Source organism: Pithys albifrons, chromosome 6 (assembly GCF_047495875.1).
Source record: "Pithys albifrons albifrons isolate INPA30051 chromosome 6, PitAlb_v1, whole genome shotgun sequence".
In the NCBI taxonomy this organism is placed as follows: domain Eukaryota; kingdom Metazoa; phylum Chordata; class Aves; order Passeriformes; family Thamnophilidae; genus Pithys; species Pithys albifrons.
In genome coordinates, this window is record NC_092463.1 from 24,682,483 (window position 1) to 24,707,089 (window position 24,607).

General features: G+C 40.3%; 1 protein-coding gene across 4 annotated transcripts in view; it reads left to right on the forward strand.

The window, feature by feature from the left end:
* LOC139672999 (ectonucleoside triphosphate diphosphohydrolase 5) overlaps positions 1–24,607 on the forward strand; it is a 33,442-nt gene extending 8,835 nt beyond the window's left edge. The window contains exons 10-24 of one of the 4 annotated variants that reach the window (XM_071557866.1): positions 326–505; positions 705–803; positions 7,343–7,622; positions 8,928–9,007; positions 10,929–11,072; positions 11,438–11,513; positions 13,077–13,112; positions 13,945–14,033; positions 16,634–16,713; positions 18,029–18,090; positions 19,323–19,424; positions 20,270–20,410; positions 20,756–20,812; positions 22,280–22,395; positions 22,587–24,607. In XM_071557866.1, coding sequence (XP_071413967.1) covers positions 326–505; positions 705–803; positions 7,343–7,622; positions 8,928–9,007; positions 10,929–11,072; positions 11,438–11,513; positions 13,077–13,112; positions 13,945–14,033; positions 16,634–16,713; positions 18,029–18,090; positions 19,323–19,424; positions 20,270–20,410; positions 20,756–20,812; positions 22,280–22,395; positions 22,587–22,673 — 1,629 coding nt within the window. In that variant the 3' untranslated portion in view covers positions 22,674–24,607. Of the gene's footprint in view, positions 1–325; positions 506–704; positions 804–1,236; positions 2,739–4,501; positions 4,559–6,066; positions 6,110–7,342; positions 7,623–8,927; positions 9,008–10,928; positions 11,073–11,437; positions 11,514–13,076; positions 13,113–13,944; positions 14,034–16,633; positions 16,714–18,028; positions 18,091–19,322; positions 19,425–20,269; positions 20,411–20,755; positions 20,813–22,279; positions 22,396–22,586 lie in introns of those variants that run through there. The other 3 variants (XM_071557868.1, XM_071557869.1, XM_071557867.1) reach the window with 3 other exon arrangements.

A 24,607-nucleotide genomic window follows, 5' to 3' on the forward strand; every position in this document is an offset into this window, starting at 1 on the left:
TAGTAAACTATTCTGGATTAATCCCAGTCTGAATTAGTGTCAGTCAGAGTAGACCTGTAAGTGAGGTTAGGCAGGCAGTAAAAGCAGAAAGCACTCTGGAGATGAAAAGTGGTTCCTTCTTTAGTGGACTAGATAGAGGACAGGGCATGGAAAATGGTGAAAAGTCAAGGAGGACTGAAGCATGGCCTGTGGCAATGCAGTATGATCAGTAATCCCAGGAATATCATAAGCATTAACAATATGCATGTTCATTATATCCTATTTACTAGGATATTTTTATTATATCCTTCATACAACCTGCTTTTTCTGCTGGTTGTCTTGGCAGCCAAACATGACCTGCTACAAAGAGGAAATCTTTGGGCCCGTCTTAGTGGTTCTGGAAGCGGACACTTTGGATGATGCCATTGAGATGGTGAACAATAACCCCTACGGAAATGGAACTGCAATCTTCACCACAAATGGAGCCACAGCTCGGAAGTATTCTCACTTAGTAGATGTGGGACAGGTATGTTCCAGCTAGAATTGTTGCTTTTAGCACTCACCATTTATAGGGGGTAACCATTCAGCTGGAGTGACTAATCACTGCCCTCTCAGCCATCAGTACCTTGCCTCAGATTTAAGGAAACAAAATTCATGAACTTTTGGAGGGTGCTCTGTGATCTGCTACTTCTTGTCACTGATATGGGAGCTTTTCTTTGGTTTAGGTGGGTGTCAATGTTCCAATCCCAGTACCTCTGCCCATGTTCTCCTTCACTGGCTCTCGTGCTTCTTTCAGAGGGGACACCAATTTCTATGGCAAACAGGTAAGTTACTGTTGAGAGAACTCTATTGGGTTGAATTGTGATAGATCACATTATAAATGGAAATGTGGAGATGGTCATCAGACCTCATTAGTGAGGAGATTTTGAAGCCATTTCAACCAGGAAACTGAAAACCACCACTGATCACAGCCACCATAATGCATGTCACAATAGTAGATTGTTCTTTCTTTATTTCCTCATAGTATAAAAATGCAAGTCTTTTTAGGAGATTTCAGAAGAGAGCAAGAACTAGCAAGCTTTCTCACAGAACCAGAATCTTTGGGGAACAGGTAAAAAGAGCAAGGTGACAAGAATTGTTCCCATAGAGGAAAACTCAACCCTGTGTAGCTAAAGCAAAAACTGATACACAACTAGTGTATACCCGAAGAATTTGTAAGGCCAAACATCTGATCTGTGGGTCTCTCCTTTCCTCCAGGGAGTACAGTTCTATACACAGCTGAAAACTATAATTTCTCAATGGAAAGAGGAAGATGCCACCATTGCCAAGCCTGCTGTGGTTATGCCAACCATGGGAAACTAAATCAGCCTTTGCAGATGCTGCTCCTGGTGCTCTTCTCCTATCCTGCACTTTGCAGCTTTGTCCTGACTATCATCATTTACTTGGGAATCAACAGAAAGCTCTTTTCTCAAGGATCTCTCTTTCTGTGCAGATTGTGCAGGTTCATGGAACTCACGGTCTAGGTTTTCTGCTGTTGTCAGTGTTTTTTTGGCTAGCTGAACTAATTTTTTTCCTACAGCCTAGCACAGAGTAAACAACCCTACCTAACTGAAAGGGTAGCCAGTGAGATTTGTCTTAATTTGTGCTTCTTTCCAGACCCAGAGAACTTAAACATTACTCTGGTTTTCACTTCAATATCTTTAGCCTTGGTGACTCACTCCTGGCTACATCTTGTAGCAGTTTTATTTACCTTTTTACTTTACATGTTAAGATTCTGAGTTCACCTTACTCGATTAGTGGTCATTTTGAGTGACATAACTGGGACACCTTAGGTGTCTCATAGAAGTGACATTATGCATATGAAGACAGCAAATTGTCAGTCTTTCATCTGTTGAGCAGTTTCCAAAATACTTGGGAAATAGCTTTGTTAGGATTTTTCAGGCAAGCATATTTGATTGCATGTCTGAGGATGAAAACAATTTCTATGTAGCACAGTGACTGTCACTGTACCTGCCTCTGACAGCTTGAAAACTTCTGTTCCTGTTGTGTCTGTGGCTTGTATGCTCCTGCAATTCCATTATACCTGGAAGTTGTTTGGTGCCTTTTTATTGCAGTAACAGATACAAGCCTACACATCCTGTAACATAATGAAACTGTGGAAGCAGAAATATAACCATGTATGTGTGTATCTTTGTTTCCCAACATCATGTGGGTCCCGCTGGAAAGGAGACTAAGTAGACAGGTCAGTAGGAACAAGGAACACGTTTTTTAATCACAAAGCAACCAGGCCTTTCCTCTTGGTTTCTTTTTCTCATTGTAGCTGTTATTTCTTGTGTTTATTGATTGACTACTTGTCACATTTTCTCAGTCATGTTCTCTTGGGACTGCAGGGTCCCATTACTAGAAAAGAGTCAGGCTTGGTATATACACCCTGTTTTTAAGGATCTGTCCATTTGGAGCTGGACAACCTATATTTTTACTCCTGGTTCCTGAAAGATGATGCAGCCATGAGGGATCCCCAGGGAACTCATTCAAGCACCCATGGAAAATAGTGTTATTCTAATGATTGCAACTGTTACAGGGTCTAATTACAGTGTCTGAATGTGAACACTTTGTATCCTTCATGCTAGTAAAGATGCCTTGTAATGCAATTGCTGTACATTCACTAATGTTTGTATCTTGGTTTTTTCCCTGTGCTATACATTAGAGGGAAATTCTCCCTTTGCAATTTGATTACAAATTAAATATATGCTAATATATTTCTACAGAATATGACTGTTCCTTGATAAGACTTTACAGAGGTGTGATTTTATTCCCCCCTTCACAGGGGATGGTCTGCAACTCCTGTAACCTGTGTATACATCTTCCTTTTACAGTATTTCAGTGACCTCTTTGCCAATTTCCTCACCCAACACATTAAGGAATGCCTTATTTCTGTTTCCACATACACACCATTTGATCACAGAAACTCTTAAGCTTCATGTAAATGGCTTCATTACAAACTGAAAATCCATCTTCATCAAGTTACAGCAACCCTTATATACAAAGTTCTAACCACTAGTCCAAATCCTAGTGCTTTGTGTAGGGTCTTGCAAGCCCCTGACTTGGGAAAGAATAAGGTCTGTAAGAAGGAGGAAAACAAGTATGTTTCAGATGCAGTTTCAAACACATAGTGAAATCAGTGCAGCAGACAGGGGATCTAGAAGTTGTGACCTTACTCAAGCTAAATTCCAAAATGAAAAGTGCATGTGAATTGCTAGTTGCTGGCTGTTGTTCATGTGACATGTGTATATGAACTGGGGGAAGGTTCACTGCAGAAGATGATGAATCCGATAATGTGGCCTACTGCATAATGATTATTAGGTTGGGAGAAGTATTTTCTCTGTTGCAAAGGTAAAATATTGGAGGTAAATCAGCATTAAGACATTGGCATTCATCCATGTGCCTGGGAAAGGAATAATAATTAACAGCCTCCAAGACTATTTACAATTCATTCAAAACACCTTAATTTTCTCCCTAATTAGCATTGCTATTCTGACTTTTCTGTTGTCCTATTAAAACCCATTATATCATTCCTTTAGAAATTCCATAATCCATATTATCCTGTAAGAAAAAAGTCTATTATCAAGGTTACCTCCTCTCTGAAGAATTGCAGGACTATCCCTGCACTTTTCCAGATACCTTCTAGACACCTGTATGAACTTTTCATTTGTGTGCAAATATCTTTTCTAATTATCTGCATTTCCAACAGCATTTTTAAACAGATAGTTTTAAATAATTGTACTAGAAGCACAAATCTTGTAAATTCTTTTTGTAATTAATGAACTGCCTTTTTAGATCAAGCTGTAGATGCTGACCATCATGATGTACTTGCCTCATCTCACTGCTGTTACTACTTTCCACCCATCTGTTTATTCTCCTTTTTATTTCAACATTGGCTATAAAAATAAGCAAAAAATGTATCTTCTATATGACACAAAAGTATAATCCTAATATAAAGTATCTCATAATAAATTAACTATTAAAATACAATTTTATAGTCAGCCATTTGAATCCTATTAAAAATTATCTCTTCCGTAGAGGGCAATCCACTCAAGATTTTCAAAGCTATTTAATACTCTTAAGTCCAAAAATTATGTTAAAATGGTTTAACCATCTTTGAGAATTTGGCACTGTGACACACTTCTGAAGGCTTTCTTTCCTGTCTGTGCCAAAAAAAAGGCTCCAATTCATTTCCACTCCCATTTTAGGGAGGGCCAGTCTGCCTCTCCAAGGGAGGTGTCTCATGTCTTTCCATATAAATGCCTCCAGGTCTCCTACTTATGAACTTTATCTGGTAATTTGACGTCTGTTACATTTGGGCTTGTGTGCTTGACTGACTTATATCTGAAAAGGTGGCATGCCAGAACTCCGCCCTACTTATTCCTCCAGGTTAAGTTGACATTGCTTGCCTTGGAGTGGTATAATTAGCACTATAGTTTTATCTGAGTTGGTATCTGAAAATCAGGCATGTGAATCTGAGGTGGTTTTCGTTAGGAGTGTCTGGAGTGGAATAGCTGTTGCTCCTACCCTGTTTCAGGTGTGTGCCTAACATGTTCATGATCAATTCTGATTATTACTGCTCATTTTGAAAGACAGTAACTGAGCCTACTGATGGGAATCTGTATGTTTTATCTTGCTGTACTGCTTGATTATAGTAATGAACTTGTGCTCACATTACCATTACCCTGTTTTCTCCTTTCTCTTTGTTGTTGATTTTCTCCATCCTGTTGTATTCTGATAGCAGAGAGGACTTTAAGTTGTATGAGAGGAACTATTTAGAAAATATTTTGCCTTCTCAGTAACTAATCTGTCTATCTTTACCCTAAACTTTTACTTCCATTCTTTCTTCTGACTCTTTCCAAAGTCCTTTTCCATCGCCACTTTTGTTATGCTAGATTTCTCTCTCTTGTCTCTGATTTCTTACTCACCTCATCTGTCTTCATGCTTCTCACTGACATTGTTTTGCTGGCGCGTTTGATTAAATGGACTTCACTACTCATTGAAGAGGCTCAGCGTGCCTTTTTCACTCTTAATGAGGGTGAACTAAAATAAAATCACAAGATGATTTGTTGTTTGTTGGTTTGCTGTTTGTTGTTTGTTTTTTTTGTTCTTGGAAGTATGAAGGTGGAAAGAAGTAAGGGAAAAGCAGAAAACAGAAAGTGTGAAATGGTAGTGCATGTCTGAGAAGTGATAGAGAAGGGAGGCTGAGGTTTTCATAGATCTGGCAAGAAAATTATGAGTTAATGATGGCAGTTGCTCAGATATTTTCGGATCATCAGAGATTCTGAGGCTTATGTAAATGTCGCATGTGCTGTTTGTAATAGGACTCGAGTTTGTTCTTAAGGCAGGTGCTTAGGTTGTATTTGTGATGGTTCAGTAGGCAAAATCCTTATATCGCATGAGAATAACAACACCTCTTCCGACCTGCTGGAACGTGGCACTCACTAATGCAGCTTATGTTCTGTGAAAATAGCACAGCTGCTTGGATTTTCAGTAGCCCTCCTTGCTGTGATGAAGCAAACAAGGGTAATGGCCAGCTGCACCTTAGTACCAATCCATAGCTATGAAACTGCCAAACTGCTTAGCACTTCTCATGAACTCTCTTCAGGATAGGATTTTTAATTTGTTACAAAACTAAGTTTTTACTCCTTTCCACAGAAATTACTTTAGAAATTACTACAGTTGGAGTTGATCTGTCACAGAGACTGGCCAGGGCTGTTGCCAGTTTGTGGAGCTTAGGTCAATTCTTTCTCTTCTGAGAGCGTGCTTCTAAGGCAGAGGGGATCAGGAGCTTGTGCTTCTTCCCATAGGGAAGAGGATAAAAATAAAGGTCACAGCAGACAGGTGTGGTTACTCATCTGCAGGGGGCTATTTCTTGGCTCTAGACTTGGATGAATGCTGGAGTGAGTTAGACACATCTGAGGAATGAGCCAGTGTGGTGTTTTTTGCTGAGTATGGGTAAAACTTAATCTGACTTTGCTGTAACTGGGGACAAAGGTGAAGGATGGAAATAAAAGTCTTAAAAGGGCTGAGTCTCTGGGATAAAAGGTAGCGGAGTATAAGTGAGCCCTTTGGGTGTGGGAGAAAGGTATGTGGAATAGAGGTTATGTCAAGCTCACATAGAAAGGAAAGGGGATGGGTCGGGGTTTGGAAATTAATAACTGTAGGATAGAGACAGCAAATAAAGATTTCAAGAGAATTAACGTCGTGAGTGGGGCTGAGTAGGTTGCTAAAAGGCAAATGAAAGAGCAAGAGGTGGGCAAGGGGCTGGGTCAGAGCAGGTAAACAGCCGTGCAAAGTAGAACATTCAGTGCTGTGGGTGGATTGATGTGTTACCAAGTGTGTGGAAAGTGATGAGGAGCTGTTTGCACCCTCTCTGTGCTGAGTGCTCTGTAGGTTGGTGCAGTCAATACCACATATGGTGGGACATCTGGCCACATGCTCTTTTCTGCTGTTAAAATAACAAACATGCCTATATATTTTTCTCCTTTTTACCTGCACACCCTATAATTTCTGTGCCTGTGTCTTTCTTTTATTAGCATTTCTTAGGAAAAATACATGCAAAGAGATACGTGTTAAGGGGAGATGCATTTGTATTTTGATGTGTGGTGCTGTGTTACACAGCTCCGGGGCTTTGGCTTATTGAAACTGTTATGACAAGCTGTGTAAGCGACCTGAGTGTTCAAGGCAACTGCTCTTAAGTGTGAGAGTGTGTTGGGGGTTTTGCTGGATTTTTTTTGTAGTTCTGAAAATAAAAAGCAGAACAAAGGAACAAAAAATATGAAAAATAGAGAGGCAGAGCCCAGGTGCACTTTACAGTTCAGGCCCTCTTGTGCAGCCCAGGCTTTTCTCAACGATGAGGATGCTGCTGGAAGGATATGCCTTCATTCTCTCTTTGTGCTAATCTCTCCCAGCAGCTGTTCTTAGCCCAAGATGAAATTCTCTTTGTTTGTGACTCTGAATAACAAACACTTGTGTTCTGCCACAACATCTCAAGTGTATCCCTCTAGTGATGCTTCTTTTCAGATCAAAACTGGGCTTTGTAGAGGTTCTAGGGACTCTAAATGTTGAGAACCTGCAAGACAAATAAAAGGAAAAAAATTGCCCTAATAAAGTCAAAACTAGAAATACTGTAAAGAAACTATGTCATCAGATGTAGTTGTAGCACTAAGTGCAGTAAAGTGCATCTTTTTGGATGAAGTGTTGAAATGCACCTAAAGGGCATAATATATGTGTGCAGACTGATTTACTTATTTGATTTTTTACTGACTTTAAAAGAGAGAGCTCATAGTAATTTCCATTCCTGTTTTTTTTCCCCTAGAGGACGTACTGCAGCTCTGTGATTGCTGATACATGCTCAACTACCTTAAGGGGTCCTTGCAAGATGGCATCTTCCAGACTTCCCATCCTTATAGCATTGGCATTTTCCTCTTTGTCCGTTGTTCTTTCACATTCAAACAGGGCAATGTGGTTTCAGGATTTCTTTCCATCTAACGTGTGTCCTATAAATGCCAAAGAAAACACTTTTTATGGCATCATGTTTGATGCAGGAAGCACTGGAACACGTATTCATATTTACACCTTTGTGCAGAAGAGCCCAGGTGAGACCCCCATGTCTGTCTGTGCACTTGGGGTATGTTGACTTAGGTACCAACTTTTCAAAACAGTTCTGGGGTTTTTTTCCCCCAATGCAGCATTTGGGGATAGCTGAAGATTTCTAGTTTGTCCTTCAAATGGTCCTCCTGCAGATGTTTATTGTTCATTTGTGGTGGTATTTTCATAGAATCATAGAATCGATTGGGTTCGAAAAGACCTCCGAGATCATCGAGTCCAACCCTTGGTCCAACCCTAGTCTTTGTTGTAGGTCTTTTGAAACTCAGAAGTTTAATTCTGGGTATACTGAATAGTTGAATGTTCAAACATTTTCACCTATGCAGCTTTTTAAAGGAATATTTCATTGAGATGAAAGGATGCTTAAGCTGTTTTTGTCAAATTGCATATTACCTTAAATTATATCAAGAGATATTTAAATTCTGCCTATGTTTTTGTAACATTTTATAGCAAATTAAAATCAGTAAATTAAAGAGTTGCAAGTACTGAAGGTCTGAGCCATTCCCAGGAGAACTCCTGTGCTCAGATGCTCCAGTGTATCTGCTGCTGACGTGGGGCACAGGTGCCCGAGCTGGCTGCACGTGCAGCAGAATTCAGGCGGGTGACTCAGCTTGGGTACAGGGAGCCAGCAGGTTTGAAGTGGCTGAAGGCTGGTTGCTGGGACTCAGCTAATAAGCCCTTCAGGGCCATGCAGAGTACCTTTGTGTCTTCACATGATTTCACCCATAGTTTGGAAGGACTGGGTCCACATCCAGCTCTGATGGACTCAGGCTGTTGTGTAACATGCCATGCTCAGGGACAGCTCCCAGACCTCAGCTGCTCCAGAAGCAGCGGTCACACTTGTTCGGCTTCACAGCCGGGTGCTTGAGCCCAGCCAGCTCTGTTCTGTGCTTGTGAGGTGGATGAATCCCCTAAGGATAACTGGGAGTCGATTGCGTGTGTCTTAATATACACTAATATTTCACAATTAACTTGGGGGCAGAAATTTTAAGACTAGGCTACAGTTATCTACATTGCTGTAAGTCATTGTAGTCCACAAATGCTAAATGAACATAATTCTAATTATAACAATATGTTATTAATAAATTGTTTGTGAACTTGAAGGATAGAAGGGCAACATTCTGCTAAATATGCTCCTGAAGTGAAGGAGCAGGGCTTGTTTTAGAAGGGGAATAGTTTTGTTTGCAAGGAGAAATCAAGGTTAGTCTTTTTACAGGAGTTGAGGGCAACCTTTTTGAAACTAAAGAAAAAGATGTGAGTTGTTGACTGTATCATGTAATGTTTCATTTGTGCAGAAGACCTTCCAGAGCTGGAAGGGGAAATCTTCGAGTCTGTGAAACCAGGTCTGTCTGCATATGCTGATCAGCCTGAAAAGGTAAGGGTATCCTTCATTCCCTGGGAGTTGGTCCTGCTTCTGCTGATATCACTTGGATTCTACCAAGCACTTTAAGTATTCCTGATTGTATTTGCAAAGGGTCCAGAAGAAATGTAGAAGTTCTACTGCTGGCTCTCTACATCTGTTCCTCTACTTTTGTGAGTTAATTTCTACACAGTGAAATTGGAGCTGATGTTTTACATATTTCATCAATGGAATTGCTTAAATGCTATGTATAACTACACTGTATGCCTTTTAGAATTTCAAAGGCAAAGTGATTTTTGACTCTAACAGCATCCGTATTCAATGTTTATTTCCCCTATAGCGACCCCAAATATCATTTACAAATCATTTTCTCAGGTTTTCTTTTCAATCAAAACTTTCAGTTTTGGTCACAGTTCAAAAAGGGCATTTTTGCTTGGATGTGATTAGTTTAAAAAGTAAGGATTTAAGGCTGCAGGGGTTTTCTTTTTAGTCATTTTTATACTGACAAGCAAAGATGGTTCATTTCTCTGACTCTGAAAAATGTTTAATTTTATGTGTGAAGTCAAATCTGCAGAGGTTAGTTTTTGTGAGTAAAGATAACTTAGCAGGTTAAGTCAGGCCTTATCATCAGATTTTCATCAGACTGTTCGTTTTGGTTCTTTGCTGTTATCTTTGGAACCATGGCTTGTAAGTCAGTGCTCAGGGATATGTAGGACTCACTTCAGTCATGCTCAGATCAAATATCTGGTTACAGTTTTAGCTGAATAATGACTTATGTACAGGCAGTTACTCTTCCACTGCCTCAGGACCTTTGCTGTTGTGTTTATATACAGGGTTTTTTGAAGCACAGCTGGACAGTTACATCTTCCACAATCAGATGTATTAATTAACATATAAATGTATAATTTTAATAAGAAATTAAAGTTAAGTGCATCCTTTTTATTTTCAAATGTGGATTGTTGTGAATTCATGTGCAGTACACTCATTCCATGCCACTCTATTGGATCAGGAGTTGGAAATGAGCAACAGGACAGAGAGAGCTAAAATAAACCTGTTGTGGTGGTGGACAGGGACAATTCTGAAGTAAGCTGCCATTTTCCAAACCCCCTGCATAGACAGTAAGCTCTTTCACAATCTAAAGGAGGTGCCAAAAAAGTGATAGATGAGATACAGTACCCTGTGTGCTTTAGCAGCCTTGGCTTGTGCACTGGCATCGTGGGGGTTTCAGGTTTCTCATTTTGCTCAGTGTCAGTCCATGCTACAGAAATTTGAGTGTGAAGCTTTATGGAAGAGTGAATGGCATTGGGATTTTTTTAAAACTTCTATGAGACTACCCATGGTTTCACTAAATCTGGTTTGTTGGGTAGAAGAGGAATGCTCACCTAAAGAAATCTCTAGATCTTTTACAGGAGGATGTTTATTGCTAATGCCAAACTGTAATTGTTAGAGCAGTGTAAATAATTGAAAGCCAGCAGTGATGCCTGTAACTTGTGGGGTAACCATTCTACAGCTGGCATTTTAATTACAATATTTGCAATGGACACACTTGGAATTCTTATATCACATTTAGTGAAACCTGCAGATATTCCCCCTGGCCTTGGTAGCCTTAGTGGGTCATTGCACCATTTAGTTTCATCATAATGCAAGACATTTAGGTTTTTCAGGTAATCAATCCCCTCACCTCCCTCCGTCCTTTCCAAAAAATACCTTCCACAGGGAATATTTCTCTTCCCTAAAGTACATTTCTGAATACACCTTTCGTTCATATGCAGACATTCTCTTTAAGCTTCTAACGAGATGTCTCACGTGGTTTTTATACTTGGATGTGGGTGAGTTATCTTCTGCTGTTTTCACTAGTGTTGAGGGGAAATTGGGAGTCATATTCTCTGATGACCTGTAGAAGGAAACCATAACAAAAACATCCTTTTCCTTTTAGGGTGCTGAAACTGTCAAAAAATTGCTGGACATGGCCATAGATGCTGTGCCACCTCATCTCTGGAAGAAGACCCCAGTAGTGTTAAAAGCTACAGCTGGACTTCGCTTGCTGTCAGAGGAGAAAGCTCAGGCTCTGCTTTTAGAGGTACTAAGGTCTTTTGGATGCACTAGTATTGTTCTCCCTGTTTCATTGTTTTTTTCATTCTAGTTCTCCATTCTACTTAGCATAAGAGAATTTCATCTGTGGAAAGAGACTGTAATCCCATGATAGCATGAAACTCACAGAATGTCTTGTAGGGTCCCGAAATCCTCTGTCTTGATGTGGATAGAAGGCATGGAGAGAGACCAATGATACTTTTTTCTTTCCTGGCTCTTGAAAGAGGAAGAATATTGTCTTCTCCACCCACTTGTCTTATTTTCTACTGCTGTATAAAAGAAGATGTTCTCTGTCACACCCCAAGCAGAAAAAGTCTTAAGACCAAGGAATCTAATCATTATTTCTCTCCTCAGGTGAAAGAAGTCTTCGAGGAATCACCATTTCTTGTTCCAGAGGACAGTGTTGGCATCATGGACGGGTCTCATGAAGGTATGCTTTAGAATAGGTAAAAAGTAAAAGCAAAGAGAAAATGGGAGGAGAGAGAGTTTACAAATAAGAGGGAAAGTGAAATGATCACTAAACTAAGGGGGAAAAATAAAAGTTTCCTAGCCCTGTTTGAAACAATGCAATCCTATCTTTCCTAGGAGGTGTTGATTACTTGGTCATCTGTTAGACTACAAATGTGGATACACAAAGAGATTGCAGAGGTTTCAGAACAAAACCTCATCTCAGCAATAAGTATACAGGCTAATACAGGCTAACCAGATGAACCCTGCTCTTGGGAACTGATGAAAAGAGATTGTGTCTACCTGTGACAGGCTACCTGACAATATATAGCAAGCTAGGAAGCTTAGGGGAAAGTGCCTTGTAAATTCTGTAATATCAGCATTAAAAATAACCTATTATGATTAGCTTATCAATTTGCAGGTTAAAATTGGAAGGATTGTGAATATTAGAGAAGAATGAATGATAACTGGCAAGTGTTAAAAAATAGATAACTTAATAATGAAATAATTCATTAAAAATGTTGGGAAAAATGCAGATAGTACAGTAGCAAGTAATGTAAAATACAAGAAAAGGTGAAATACATTGTAGGTTTGAAGTGAGTGTTGATTCTGCCATGCAGAACAGACCACTGTAACATTTTGTCTACCTATCCAAACATACTACAGTAGAGAATAGGCAGGTAATAATCCTCTGTATGGATGACTGATTAAAAGAGCCATCTGTCATGTTACATTCAGTTCAGAACCACTTCTTTATGGCAGATAAATTGCCAGTTTGGAAGGTGTTGAAGGAAAGCAAGAAGAATTATCACACTGTTGCAATAACTAATAAACGGAGGAAGTTTAAAGAGCAAAATCTGTCCAGATGGACCAAGAGAAAAGGGGAAGTAACATAAAGTCTGCAAGTATTTTAAAAGTACAGTGCAATGCATATTTTTGTCACTAGGATTAGTGGGTGAATTACACAGTAGGGACAAATGTTTTATTGACAAGGAGCAGGACCAATGAGGCATAATAGAGCACAGGGTAGCCTGCCAAATTTGTTTAAAATTCCTACCCCTTATACTGTCAGGTGTTTGCCTGTGTTTGGGTGAGAATCATGCCAGTGTCAGCCACTGAAATCAATGGAACTGCTCTGTCTGTAGTGTAATTATAGAAACCAAAAGATAAAAACACAGAGTGGTGTGAATGCAGTTTCCAGATTAGGAATTGAAATGCTGTGGGGGGAAAAAGTGCCCAAGGAAATTTGTGTATTGTGTCAGCTCATTATTTTGTATGTTGTTTGGATTATAGCTATGATTTGTTCATGCTGCAGTTGCATGGATATTACAAAGTTCTACCTATTCCAGCTTATTAGACTTCTGTGAATCAATAATGTGTCATATGATTTAATTATAGGTTTGAATTGATCTCTGAAGTCTGGGGCAGTTAGATTAGGTTAGTAATGAGTTCTAGATAAATAACATGTGGAGGCTGGTAACAGTGAGCAGGAGATTGTGGGAGTATTCAGTGGTGATTTTTTTTCTTTTTTTTTCACTCTTTGCAGGAATTTTAGCCTGGATCACTGTGAACTTCTTGACAGGTAGTTAATTCTGTATAACAATTCTCTTAAGTATGAACTTGAGTCTCTTCTGCAAAGATGATCACCCGAAGTTCCTCTGCCTTGATTGCCATGTCCTGCTTTTTCTCCGCACTGCGGTACAAGTGCTAAAGCACTGGATTGTCTTGGGTAGACTGGCATCTTAATCCAGAAGGTGCCAGGATTTACTCAGGTCTGGGAGCCACTGGCAAGCTGCTTTCTCTGATGTGCGTTGGGGAGTGGTACTGCTAATGTATTAGAAGGTGGGAAACAAGGTTTTGCAGTCTTCTTCATCCCAGTGTGAACTATGCAACTACAATGGTGTAGTAGGGGATAGTGCTTTAGCACTACTGGCTCTAAGAGCTCCTGGGAATGCAATCTAGTGAAAAGAAAATCAGTACTCTAGTAGATGTATAAGCAAACAAAAATGCTGCTCTGGGTGAAGAGAAATTATACTAACTGGTTCTGCTCTTACCACGCTTCCTCTCCTACTGCTTTTGACAAGCTGTATATATTGTTGTTACAGAATTATGTACTGCCCCTGAGAGTCTGCTGCAGGAGATACTTTGTCGCTTACTTTCAGTTTTTGCTTGATATGTCTAGATTTATCTGCTTTTGTATCTTTGGAAGTGAGACTGGAATCAAAGAAAAAGTCTCTGAAATCTTTTTGTAATACCTTCTGTTTGGTTATCTTTTCTCTATGAGGTTTTTATTTTGAGGGCCCTCCTGTATTGTGATGCTGTGATCCCCTGGTGGCTGCCTGAACACAGACACAGTATCCACATTTTAGCATTTGTGCACATGGGGGCTGTTCTGAGCGTGATGTTGTTTGCAGGGCAACTGTCTGGCCAGAACCGGCAAACTGTTGGGACTTTGGACTTGGGAGGAGCCTCAACCCAAATCACATTCCTGCCACAGTTTGAGGTGAGGGGTGATTAAAACTCTGCAGGTTGGGACTGTAAGGCCAGCGGAGAGACCTGAGCACTGCTGCGTTCTGTGATACCACTTTGTCAGCACTGGCATAAGCAGAACATCTGTGGCTTACGCAACATCTGTATTTCTGTTCCTTTGAGATCAGCAGTTGGCTGGTAGGCACTTGCAAACAAAGGAGACTGGATAACATGGAAATAAAAAGAAAAAAAGCAAATTAGTAGATCGAGAAAGAAATAGCTTTTGTTTTCTAGACCCAGGCTGGGAAAGCCTCATTAATGTAGATATTGCTGTGTATTCAACTAATGTAAAACATTTCTAGGGAGTATTCTTGGATATTACAAGAAACGTATGGTGTGATCTATATTTTTTTTTCTTTTACCATTCCAGTCTGATATCAGATCCTCACTAAATTTTGCAGGAAGGGGGAATGTCATATAGGGCAAAGGTCTTTAATAATAGCACAGTCAGTCCTCTGTCTTCTTGTCAATTTCTTCTCATTTCTTTTGAGAATTTCCTCTCTGTCCTTCAGGATATCTCTGCTGGATTTCTCAGTCATTCTATAGCTTTGAACTAGGACCCAAGTCTGCAGTTTGCATGAGAAATTTACATGGTATTAGAAAGGCACTATAGCCTTTTGTACCTTCATACTGTAATGTTATGTCGCTCTTTCTGAAGGAGTAATTTGTTTAATGTTTCGTGTTTATAGAACTTGATTGTCAAAGGGTGTTTGGTGATCACAAAACGCATGGTTTTCACGTCAGGGTACTTTAGTTCTGCAGTGTTATGTGGAAACATGATGTGCAACCTTTATCCTGTTCAGCAGAGCATCAAGTACTCTGGGCCAGTCCTCTGTTTTGTGTAGATAACACCTGCTAAAGTGGGCACTGGACCAACAGGAAAGGGTGTTGTGTGTCAGGGTTTTGGAGCATAAATAGAACTGTGAAATAGTCTGAACTGCAGCTCAGTATTAAAACGGCTCCTTAGAGCCTTGCAGGAAAAGGCCTCGAGTGTTTGTTGCTGACCAGGACCAATGGTGTAAATGTGTATGGCAGTGTGGAGTCAAGGTTCATGGTGCCTGCTCGTACACTGTCTGCTTCTCGCCTGTGTTGTCAAGTTCATATAAAAAAACATGTACATAGCATAGTATGTGTTTGGAAGTTTTCCCTATCTGACAGAATTAGCAGGGAGACCTCCCTTTGATTTGCAGAGGGTTTTTTTTTTCCTTCCTGCAATCCAAGTCACATGTTTGCTCTTTCATTAGTTTTGAACAAAATACTTCAATAGTAAGAGATTCATTAATGAAATATACATTACAAGCAAATAGAGAACATACAATGATAACTGCATGGAGCTGATTTTAAGCTAAGGTTATGCTTTTCATGGTATTATTGCCGAAGTTAAAAGCAACTGAAAAGCAATCATAATTATGAAATTGTCTGTCTGATGTCTGCCTCATTTTTGTGAAAGTAAGTCATGAAAAAAAGACAATTGTTTTCTCCAAACTAGTATTTTTTCAGGATCTCTGCTTTTTAAAAGTTTTTGTGATGGAAGGTTTAGGAACAGAATTCAAAATATGACAGTCTGGGTGTGTGGGGCCAAGGATGTGACTGCCATTTCAGTGATAACCTGAGGCCCAAAACAATTTTGATTTGTATTTGTCCAGGAGAAGCTCAAGCTGAATACTACCAAATTCCTTTCAGCTGCAAGTAGGCTTCTGTCTAGGACTTTACAATTACAGCAAAAATAACCCAGATCTGGATCTCCTTTCTTGAATGGTAACTACAGACTATGCAGCTTCAGTTCTGACTGAGATTCTGCTGGTTGGCCCAGAGTAACAGTGTCTGGTGTGAGTGCACAGGGCCAAGAAGGGATGGGAGAATGGGGCCATGAGGAGAGGAAAGACAGAAACTGGGACTGTGATCTCAGGGACTGGAAACAAAAAAACAGTAAATGAGCACAAGACTGGTTGAGATTTGCAAGAGTGTGAGAGCCTGGCAAGAAGAATGGGCAGGGTAGGAGTGGAGTGGAGGTACACATGGAGGGAAGACTGGAGGTGGTGAGACAAATGGTTAGTTTAGATGAAAGCACTTAAACCAGAAGGTAAAGCAGCCCTAAGTGGGAGCAGTCACAGTGTTTTCTTGAGTATGGGCAAGACATTTGATGTGATGAAAATGGAGCCTATACTTTGCATTTCAATTCTTCGAGTTCTTCAGTTTAGGTGCCTCTTCTGACTAGCTAAAGTTCACAGCACTTCCAGTGCAGCTGATTTAAATGGGGACTCTGTACATGTAGACTAGCGTGTAAATACTCTGGAAAAATTCAGATATCCTGAATTAGGAAGTGTTTTCATTCTGATCTGTTGTGCTTCCCCTGTTATGCACTGAAGTAACAGAAAGATGCATATATATAAACTCAGTCTTAAAAGCTACAGATATTACAGCAGTGGGCACCATTGGAAAACTGCTCTTTATTTTCAAAGCAGATCAGATGAGTGTGCAGTAAATCCTATGGGTATATCTGTGTTATTACATCAAAGTTGGTTATTCTTTATTGCATAATATAAACTAAAAGATTTTTTTCTTAACTTTTAGGAAACTTTGAAGGAAACCCCTGGGGATTTTCTTACCTCATTTGAAATGTTTAATAGCACCTACAAGCTCTATACCCACAGGTGAGGAGCAAAAAGACTGCTGTCTCCACTGGGGAAATCAGTCTTTCTGCAGCCCCTGAGCTAACCACAAATGGCCATATCATCCTGGTACCAGCAGCTGAGACCACGACCTATTTTACTAGTTATCTGTTTCAAACATTAGTTGAAGTGGAATATGACGTTAGTTGACTGGCAGTGTTCCAGGATCATGGTTAATGTCACTGCAAGGGAATATTAGGCAGTTTGTCAAATGAAGAGGAAGCATTATGAGTCACTGTATTTAAGGAGAATTCTTATTACTGAATTCAACCCAAATATTCTAAAAGAAGAAGAAAGGTAGATACTGTGCTAGTAGTTAGACCCAAACATGATCAGAGATTTGGAAAAAGGACCGTCCTAAGACTTTTTCTGTCTTAGTTCAAAGTGGCACATTAGCAGCTGAACAAAGAGTAAAACAGTCCAGTGAGAACTTGACCATGTATAACATGGTCTTAGCCCATTACTAGTGGAGTGAATGTTATCATCTCAGTCAGTTACAGAATATACTTACTTGATGGCAAAGCTGGACTAATAGTCCCACTCTACTACTCTATAAATTTGCTGATGTAACTCATTGCTGTATCTACCAATACAGTCCATTAGATCACTTAAACTAATTGGGATTGAAAATCATCTCCTAAAAATGGAGGGGGCTGGAGGTTAGTTTAACTCTGATTATTCTGTAAATATTTATATTGACATGACAGAAGGGGTAAGTAGCCAAACACGTAGGTGAGATGAAAGATGAACAGGATTTTAGTCTAGCTGTGTCACTGGAATGTTTAATGACATTCTCATAAACATTGTTCACACCCTAGCTTGTAAGGAGTGTAGCAGTTATATGTGGAGTTAAACAGGTGAATTTCACACAAAGCCATAGCTCCCATTTAGTGTGAGGTTCTGCAGGTCTGCCCTAAGAGCACATAGTCTTATGTGTGTTACATAAGAATGGCCATCCTATTCCCCATGCACTCAGCACATATCTTTTCTCTCTCATTTTTAAGATGGTGCATTTTTGCTTTTCATGATCATCTTGTGTAAATGTCACATCAGCTCTGACTGCTTTCTGCACTTTTAGATTTACCCATTTTGCAGCTCTTTGTATTTCTTGGGTTTGTGTCACTCTTGGCACGTGGGATTGTTCTGGCAAAGGGAACCTCTGTTTTAGAGAGGGGAACCTTGTGGAAAGCAGAGGAAGGATACTTGGTTTGGGTTTTCCAGGACTCAGGAAGAGGGTATGGGTAAAGCATACCAGATGTGCCGGAATTAATATAATGTCTATCTTTGTTGTTCACAGCTATTTGGGGTTTGGACTAAAAGCTGCCAGACTGGCAATACTTGGAGCTTTGAATATGGAAGGTATGTTCATATGATAAAACATCCAAGATTTTTGAAGAGATGGTTAGACTTAGTCTTGTGCCAGCAGCCCATTTCCTGTGTGTTTTCACTTCTATATCTTGTGCTTTCCTGTTTTTGATGGTGTAGATGTGTTTGAAAACAGGCTATCATTTGTTAAGGAGTTGTCTTGTGAGGCAGCTGCATTTTCCTATTTTAAAGATCCACCAGCAGTGAGACTTGAATGCAAATTCCAGAAATGCCCACATGGGAACATACAAACACTATATAGACATGGCCAGTCACAAACACACAGTTTTACAAGTATCCACAGAAGCATAAATAGCAATAATAGACCTTTTTCCTAAGGATAGCTTAGGGACAAACCCAGTTTGTAGGTCTCTCTGGTATCTGCCTGGCCTGTGAGGTTCCTCCAGACCTGTTCTGTGCACAGACTGTCTAGCTTGAAGTCCACAAGCACATCACACACTCCTGCTCACTGTCCTGAATGCATACTCACATTCCTGAGTCTTTCCAGTCTCTGACCCAGAGCTCGGGCCTTTTGACCAGTCTCTGGCCAGGACCTGGGATCTTTCCACCTTCTGGATTCTTACTTGCCAGCTAGTTGGACTTGTGTTAATTACTTGAATGTACTTAAATTAAAAGTAATTGGGAATGGGGTAGAAGATAGGACAGATTGCATTGATTGGTCACAAGGCTTGGACAGAAAAGTGCACTGACGAGCTACCTGCTTACTTGTGATTGTCTTTTAGTCCCTTCTGGATTGCCAGTTGCACTTCCTTGATCCCTTGATTCCCCCCTTTCCCTGCCTTTGAGCCTCTCCCTAAGCACCCCATAGTAAATTTTGCAGTCCCACAGTCCCCCTCAATCTTTCTGTATAAGTTTGCTTTTTCTGTGAGACCTGTGTGGGCTGCAGTCATCATGTGTTCTTCTTACCACTTACAGTATTTCTGATTGAACCCTTCAAACGTACATTCAGTGCATCTTGGAGTGGCCATTGATTGCTGTCTTAGGCGGTTTTGTCTTCATTGCTCAACTGCTTTGTTTGTCTTGGCTATCTGCTGTTTGTTAGGGTTTGTGTGTGTTAATTACCTCTCATTTATTTTGTTGTGAATAGCCATTATCCAGATATCCTTGTACCATTTGTTTATTTCAGCCTTTTCTGGTTCTGCGTATCGGTCGATAGCTGTGTTAAATTCTGTATTTTCTGACTCTCCTCTCAACTTTCATTTCAGTTGTGGATGGACAAATGTTCCGCAGTTCTTGCTTGCCAAAGCAGCTGGAGGCAGAGTGGCACTTTGGGGGAGTGAAATACCAGTATGGTGGCAACAAAGAAGGTAAACTGAGGAGATTTGTTCCTTGTATAAAAGTCTTGTCTCCAAAATTTGAGTTTTTCTTTGCCAAGTATTCCATCAGTTACTTGGGACATGAAGGATACCTGTCCAGTCATAGAGCTGGGCTTTTGCAAAAGCCAAATTAAAATCTGAAGCTGTAGAGTATCTGACCTGTACTCATTGTCCTCTGACTGTGATCTCTTATACAAATGCTACCTTTATAGGAAATGTTGAAAATTACTTGTGCAAATAATAAGAGTTTTTTCTGAGGCTTTGAGCAAAGTGCAAAAACTCTGTCTGTGTTAGGGTACAAACATTTTGGCCTACCAGTTGATCTCAGTTGTAGAACTATTTCTTAAGAGTCCCTGACAGTAAGTCCCTAATGCTGGAAACAGAGAGTGAGGCTGCTACCATCAGTGACTTAAACAGAGTGAGGAACATGAGAGCTGAGTTGCAGATTTGGCATGTGTGGAGTGGGTTGATGAAGTTAAAATGTGATGGGGAGGAAAAGCAAGGTTTTATCTAACAGATGGTAGTAAAATGTAAATGAGATTCTGCTGGTCACAGAACATGTCAATGGGAGTTTTGCCTGATGTGGAAGTAGTTTGCACAGTGCACCTTTCAGACACAGCTATGATCTGCTCTAACCAGTTCCACTTGATGATGGTGTTTGAGAGTCCTTGCCTGCGGGCAGGTGACATGCTGGTTACAGAAGGGATATCTAAGCTCTTCATACCTCTTCTGATGCTTTGATTGCTGCTTCTTCCCTTTTTCATTCTACTGTCACTAATTCTTCCATCTCCTGCAATATGCTCTTTGGCTCGCCCCATCTGTGGTTTTCCTGACAGGAGAAACAGGATTCAAGCCTTGCTATTTGGAAGTACTGAAGGTTGTCAAGGGGAAACTTCACCAACCAGATGAGATTCGTGGAAGTTCCTTCTATGCTTTCTCCTATTACTATGATCGAGCAGCTGATACCAACTTAATTGGTAAGTTTGGAATAATCTACTACATTTGAGCACATTAACCACAAGGTAGACAGAGGAACCCTGGGGGATGGAGCAGTGGGGAGCAGAGAAAAGGAATGGTGTTGAAAAAGAGGAAATACCCAAATGCCTTCAGGGAATGATGCGTCAGTGCAGTTCGATGTTCAGAGTTCAGCAGATGAAACGTGTGCTCTGAGCTCCAGTTATACTTGCAGCTCTACCTTCTGTTCCTGACAGATCTCACTCCTAGCACAGCATTGCTGAGGGGTGCACTCTAGGGTCAGCTCAGAGATACAACTCAAATGCTTTCAGGTCTGTGATAATGTTTCCTCACCTCTTCTCTTTCAGATTATGAGCAGGGAGGTGTTTTGGAAGTGAAAGATTTTGAAAGAAAAGCCAAAGAAGGTAATTGTCTTGATAGCTGGGAAATTGGTGTGGACAAGACATAACAAAAAAATGAATGTATATGAGTTTGATTTAAAAAAAAAGAGGAAGTTTATTTAACCTTTATTTCACTTAAACCTGTGTCATGTTACTTTTATTGATCACCTGTAACTGATGCAGAAGAAAATATTGACAGAGCAGTGAGGGGAAAAAAGTGTTGGTGGCTTTACAGGTCTGTTCAGGAGAGGAAGGAAATAGTTCATAAATGTCAGTACAAAGAAAGTGAATTTGCTGCATCAAAAGCTCCTTCTGTCAAACTGCCAACTCTGAGTTTAAGAGTGCTGACTTCTAGAAGTCTGTTACCTTAAATCCTTTTTAATCTCTAACAAAATGGAAGGAGAGAGTAGAGGTTGTTTAAGTCTGACAACCTCTTCTGCATTCCTTTCCCTTGTAATGACTTTTTTCCCAAATGCTTGTTCTAGTTTTTTACCTCTTGTGAATAAAAAGCTCCCACCTTGCCATGCTACTTTGGTAAAAGCAAGTTACCTCTGTCCTGTGATCACTCTCATGAGGATTAGTAGATTATATTTTTCACCAGAAGATGCTTAATTATGTAGTTCAGGACTGACTTTTTTTCTAAAATAGGACCTAAATTCTAATGATTTTTCAGTTAAACTTAATCTCCCTGGAAACTGGGATGATTTTGAATAGGGGTATTAGGCTCAAAAGTTTGAGTGTGGGTTGGTTGTTATTTTTTCCCTGGATAGTGAGAGAGCATATTTCCAAAGATGCGATGTTACCTAAAACCATCAAAGCACTTATTTAGCTTTAGAGCATCAGGAGATCAATTCTGTGATCCTAAATTAATGCTCCTCTATCTCATTTCAATAGTAGGAGGATGCTGCTTTTCTTAAAAGGAAGTGAATTCTGCTCTTGCTGCTTGTAGAACAAGGCAGTAACAGTAGGTGTAGAAGACCGTTTCCCAGTCACTGTCACACTTACTGTGAAATCTTGACTTAGCTGCAGCAAGGAAGTGGTTGGTTGAGCAGTAGTCTCTTCAATATCCTTGGATATCTGTGGTTGACAAAGATAAAAGAAGCTGCCATCCTGGAAGGTTGGGTCCATTTCTGGAGCCCTCCATAAAGACTAGATGAGGAAAACAAGTGACGCTGCGTTCTTGAAAAAATAAGCAGTGTACCAATGCCCTGCTAGTTATCAGTTCAGCAGAGGTTCAGACTTCAAGAGCTGTGTGGATTAGGTTGCTGTAAAAAAAGAAGTCCTTACAAGGAGAGTTAAGAGAAACAGGATGTACTGTATGCTTTATTCTCCAACATTGTTGAACAGCTGTGTAGCATGTACTGTATATATCCACTAATAGAAGAGGGTGGCTGGTTTTAGTAGGCTTTGGCTTGAGGCCAGTTCCAATGTACAATGTGAATAAAAGCTCTTAATTTGCTGAGATCCCTTTTTTTATCTTTTCTTCTCTAGTCTGTGATAACATGGAGAGGTACAAGTCAGCCAGTCCTTTCCTCTGCATGGATCTCACTTACATAACTGCTCTGTTAAAGGAAGGGTTTGGATTTAGGGACAACACACTCTTACAGGTGAGAAAAAAACCAGTTAAATCCCTAAGCCAGCTTCCCAATTTCTGTATTCAGTCAACACAGGTGAGTTTGTTTTTTCTGGCTAATTATCTACTGAATCTTTCCAGGGTTGTAATATGTAGTTGCTGTCATTTGTGCAACATACAAATCTAGAGAACTGTGAGGAACAACTTCTTATTCTTTCTCTGTAGCTAACAAAGAAGGTGAACAACATAGAGACAAGCTGGACTTTGGGTGCTACCTTTTACCTGCTGCAGTCTCTGGGGATGACCTATTGACCTGTGATACTACTGTGGACTTCAGCATTTCTGAAAGGCTGAGAAAGCAAATTGAAATCTCCAGGTATGTTGTTCAGCTGGAACTGGTCACAGAGCAGAACATGGACCAAAGATGTAATACGAATCTTTACCCTGGACTGACATTGTGCCTAATGAGAGTTGCCACAATATGATTTGTAATTGTGATTGCCATAAATGATCCAGAACCTGCCCTCAGAAACTCAAAAGGCCTAAACTCCAGCAGAGAATACGTGAGGGGCTCAAAACCAGCTTTCACCAGCATGATTGTTAGAAGCACAGAATACCTGGATGTGGTGACTGACTATAGACATGACTTCCCTTACCCCCTTCTATTTTAAACATATGTAACTTAAATTTGCTTTTGAAATATTAAATACAGAAATAAAAGAGCATCAACAGTCATATAGAGAAAAGTGAACAACTCTGGATGCTGCCAACCTCAGTGTTCTGAGTATCTGGCTGCTAGCTTAGGTAATACATGGCAAGAAGACTCCAGTCTTTCAAGAATGGCCTGATGTAAGCACACTTAGGGCATGGTTTTGGAAGAGGTGTTGGTTAAAACATAGTAACTTAATCAAGCATTTGTTTAAGCAGAACATGTGCCTGACTCCTCCTTTTTTGCTGCCCTTTACAAGTCTATGCAGCTATACCATAGCTCTGACTACCAGACTTGGTAAATTGATTCATTTAGCATGTAGTCATAACACACAGTTGTGCTGGCACAGCGAGGCAGCAGTGTCTGCTATTTAAACTCCACTGCCAGAAGAAATGCTATGTCACATTACACCCACAAGGAAATTGCAGCCAGATGAAATGGCTGATCTAACAGCTTGCTTTGCTGTGAGAGGCAGTTCTGTTTCTCTGCTCTCAGCAAGGCGCTCCCACAGCCTTCTTTCCTCTGCTGTTGGTGCTCCTCAGGTTCTTTGGTGAACTAATTCATGACACCAAACTTGAGGTAACTCAGCTCACCCAAGAGTCAAGTCCAGTGCCAGCACAAGGGAAGCAGGCACTGCACAGCCTGGGGACACCTGCTGGGCCAGAGAGCTGTCAGAACACCACCGCCCATTTTGTTGGCTAAAGTGTGGTTTCCCATCTGAAACAGATCATGTCACTCCCTACACTGTCCTTAGGAACCTCCTCTGAATATAGAGCTGTGGTGAAACAAGTCTTTTATCGTCATTTAATAGATGAAAATAGAGTAAAATTAGCATCAGAAACAGAGAGAACGAGAACAGAAGTAGCTCTGCTTTCTTATCTGTTGTTTATCCCTTATCCATTTCAAACTATTTTGAACTTCATTTCTCTTTAAAATTAAATATAGTGGATTTGAACCCATGAAATGGTGTATGCAGCTCTGTGTTGCTCTGGAATTAATATGTGCAGCAGCCCCTTAGGAAGAGTGCATTCAATAAAGGGGTTGCAGCTGTTTAGGAAACCCTGAGACTACTGTCAGGATAGCATAAAGCTATTTAAGTAATAAAGTGAATCTTGCCATCTTTCACACCAAACACATAGATGCAGTGATAGATCGGTATTTTAAATCATCTTGTCTGGTAGGCTAGAAAGGGGAGCTGTAGGAGCCTGGTTTTCTTGTTTAATTGACCATAAAGAACATCAAGATTGCTCCAATACCTCAAGGCTTTACCTTGGATTGCCCTAAGTAGAAACAGCTGTAGAGACAATTTTTCCACCCCATGAAATAATTAGCAGCTTGCTCATCAAAAGTTACTGTCTTCTCCTCACCATGGAAGGTGTAAGGCACAGATGAATTTAGTACATCTTTGTTGTAGTAGGGTACTCATGTGACTGAGGGAACCCTTCATCCACTGATCTCTTGTGATGAACACTTTCCTGTTGGGTATTTGCTGTTACCTGTTTGCAATAAACACCTTTCCCACTTCTGTCAAACCAAA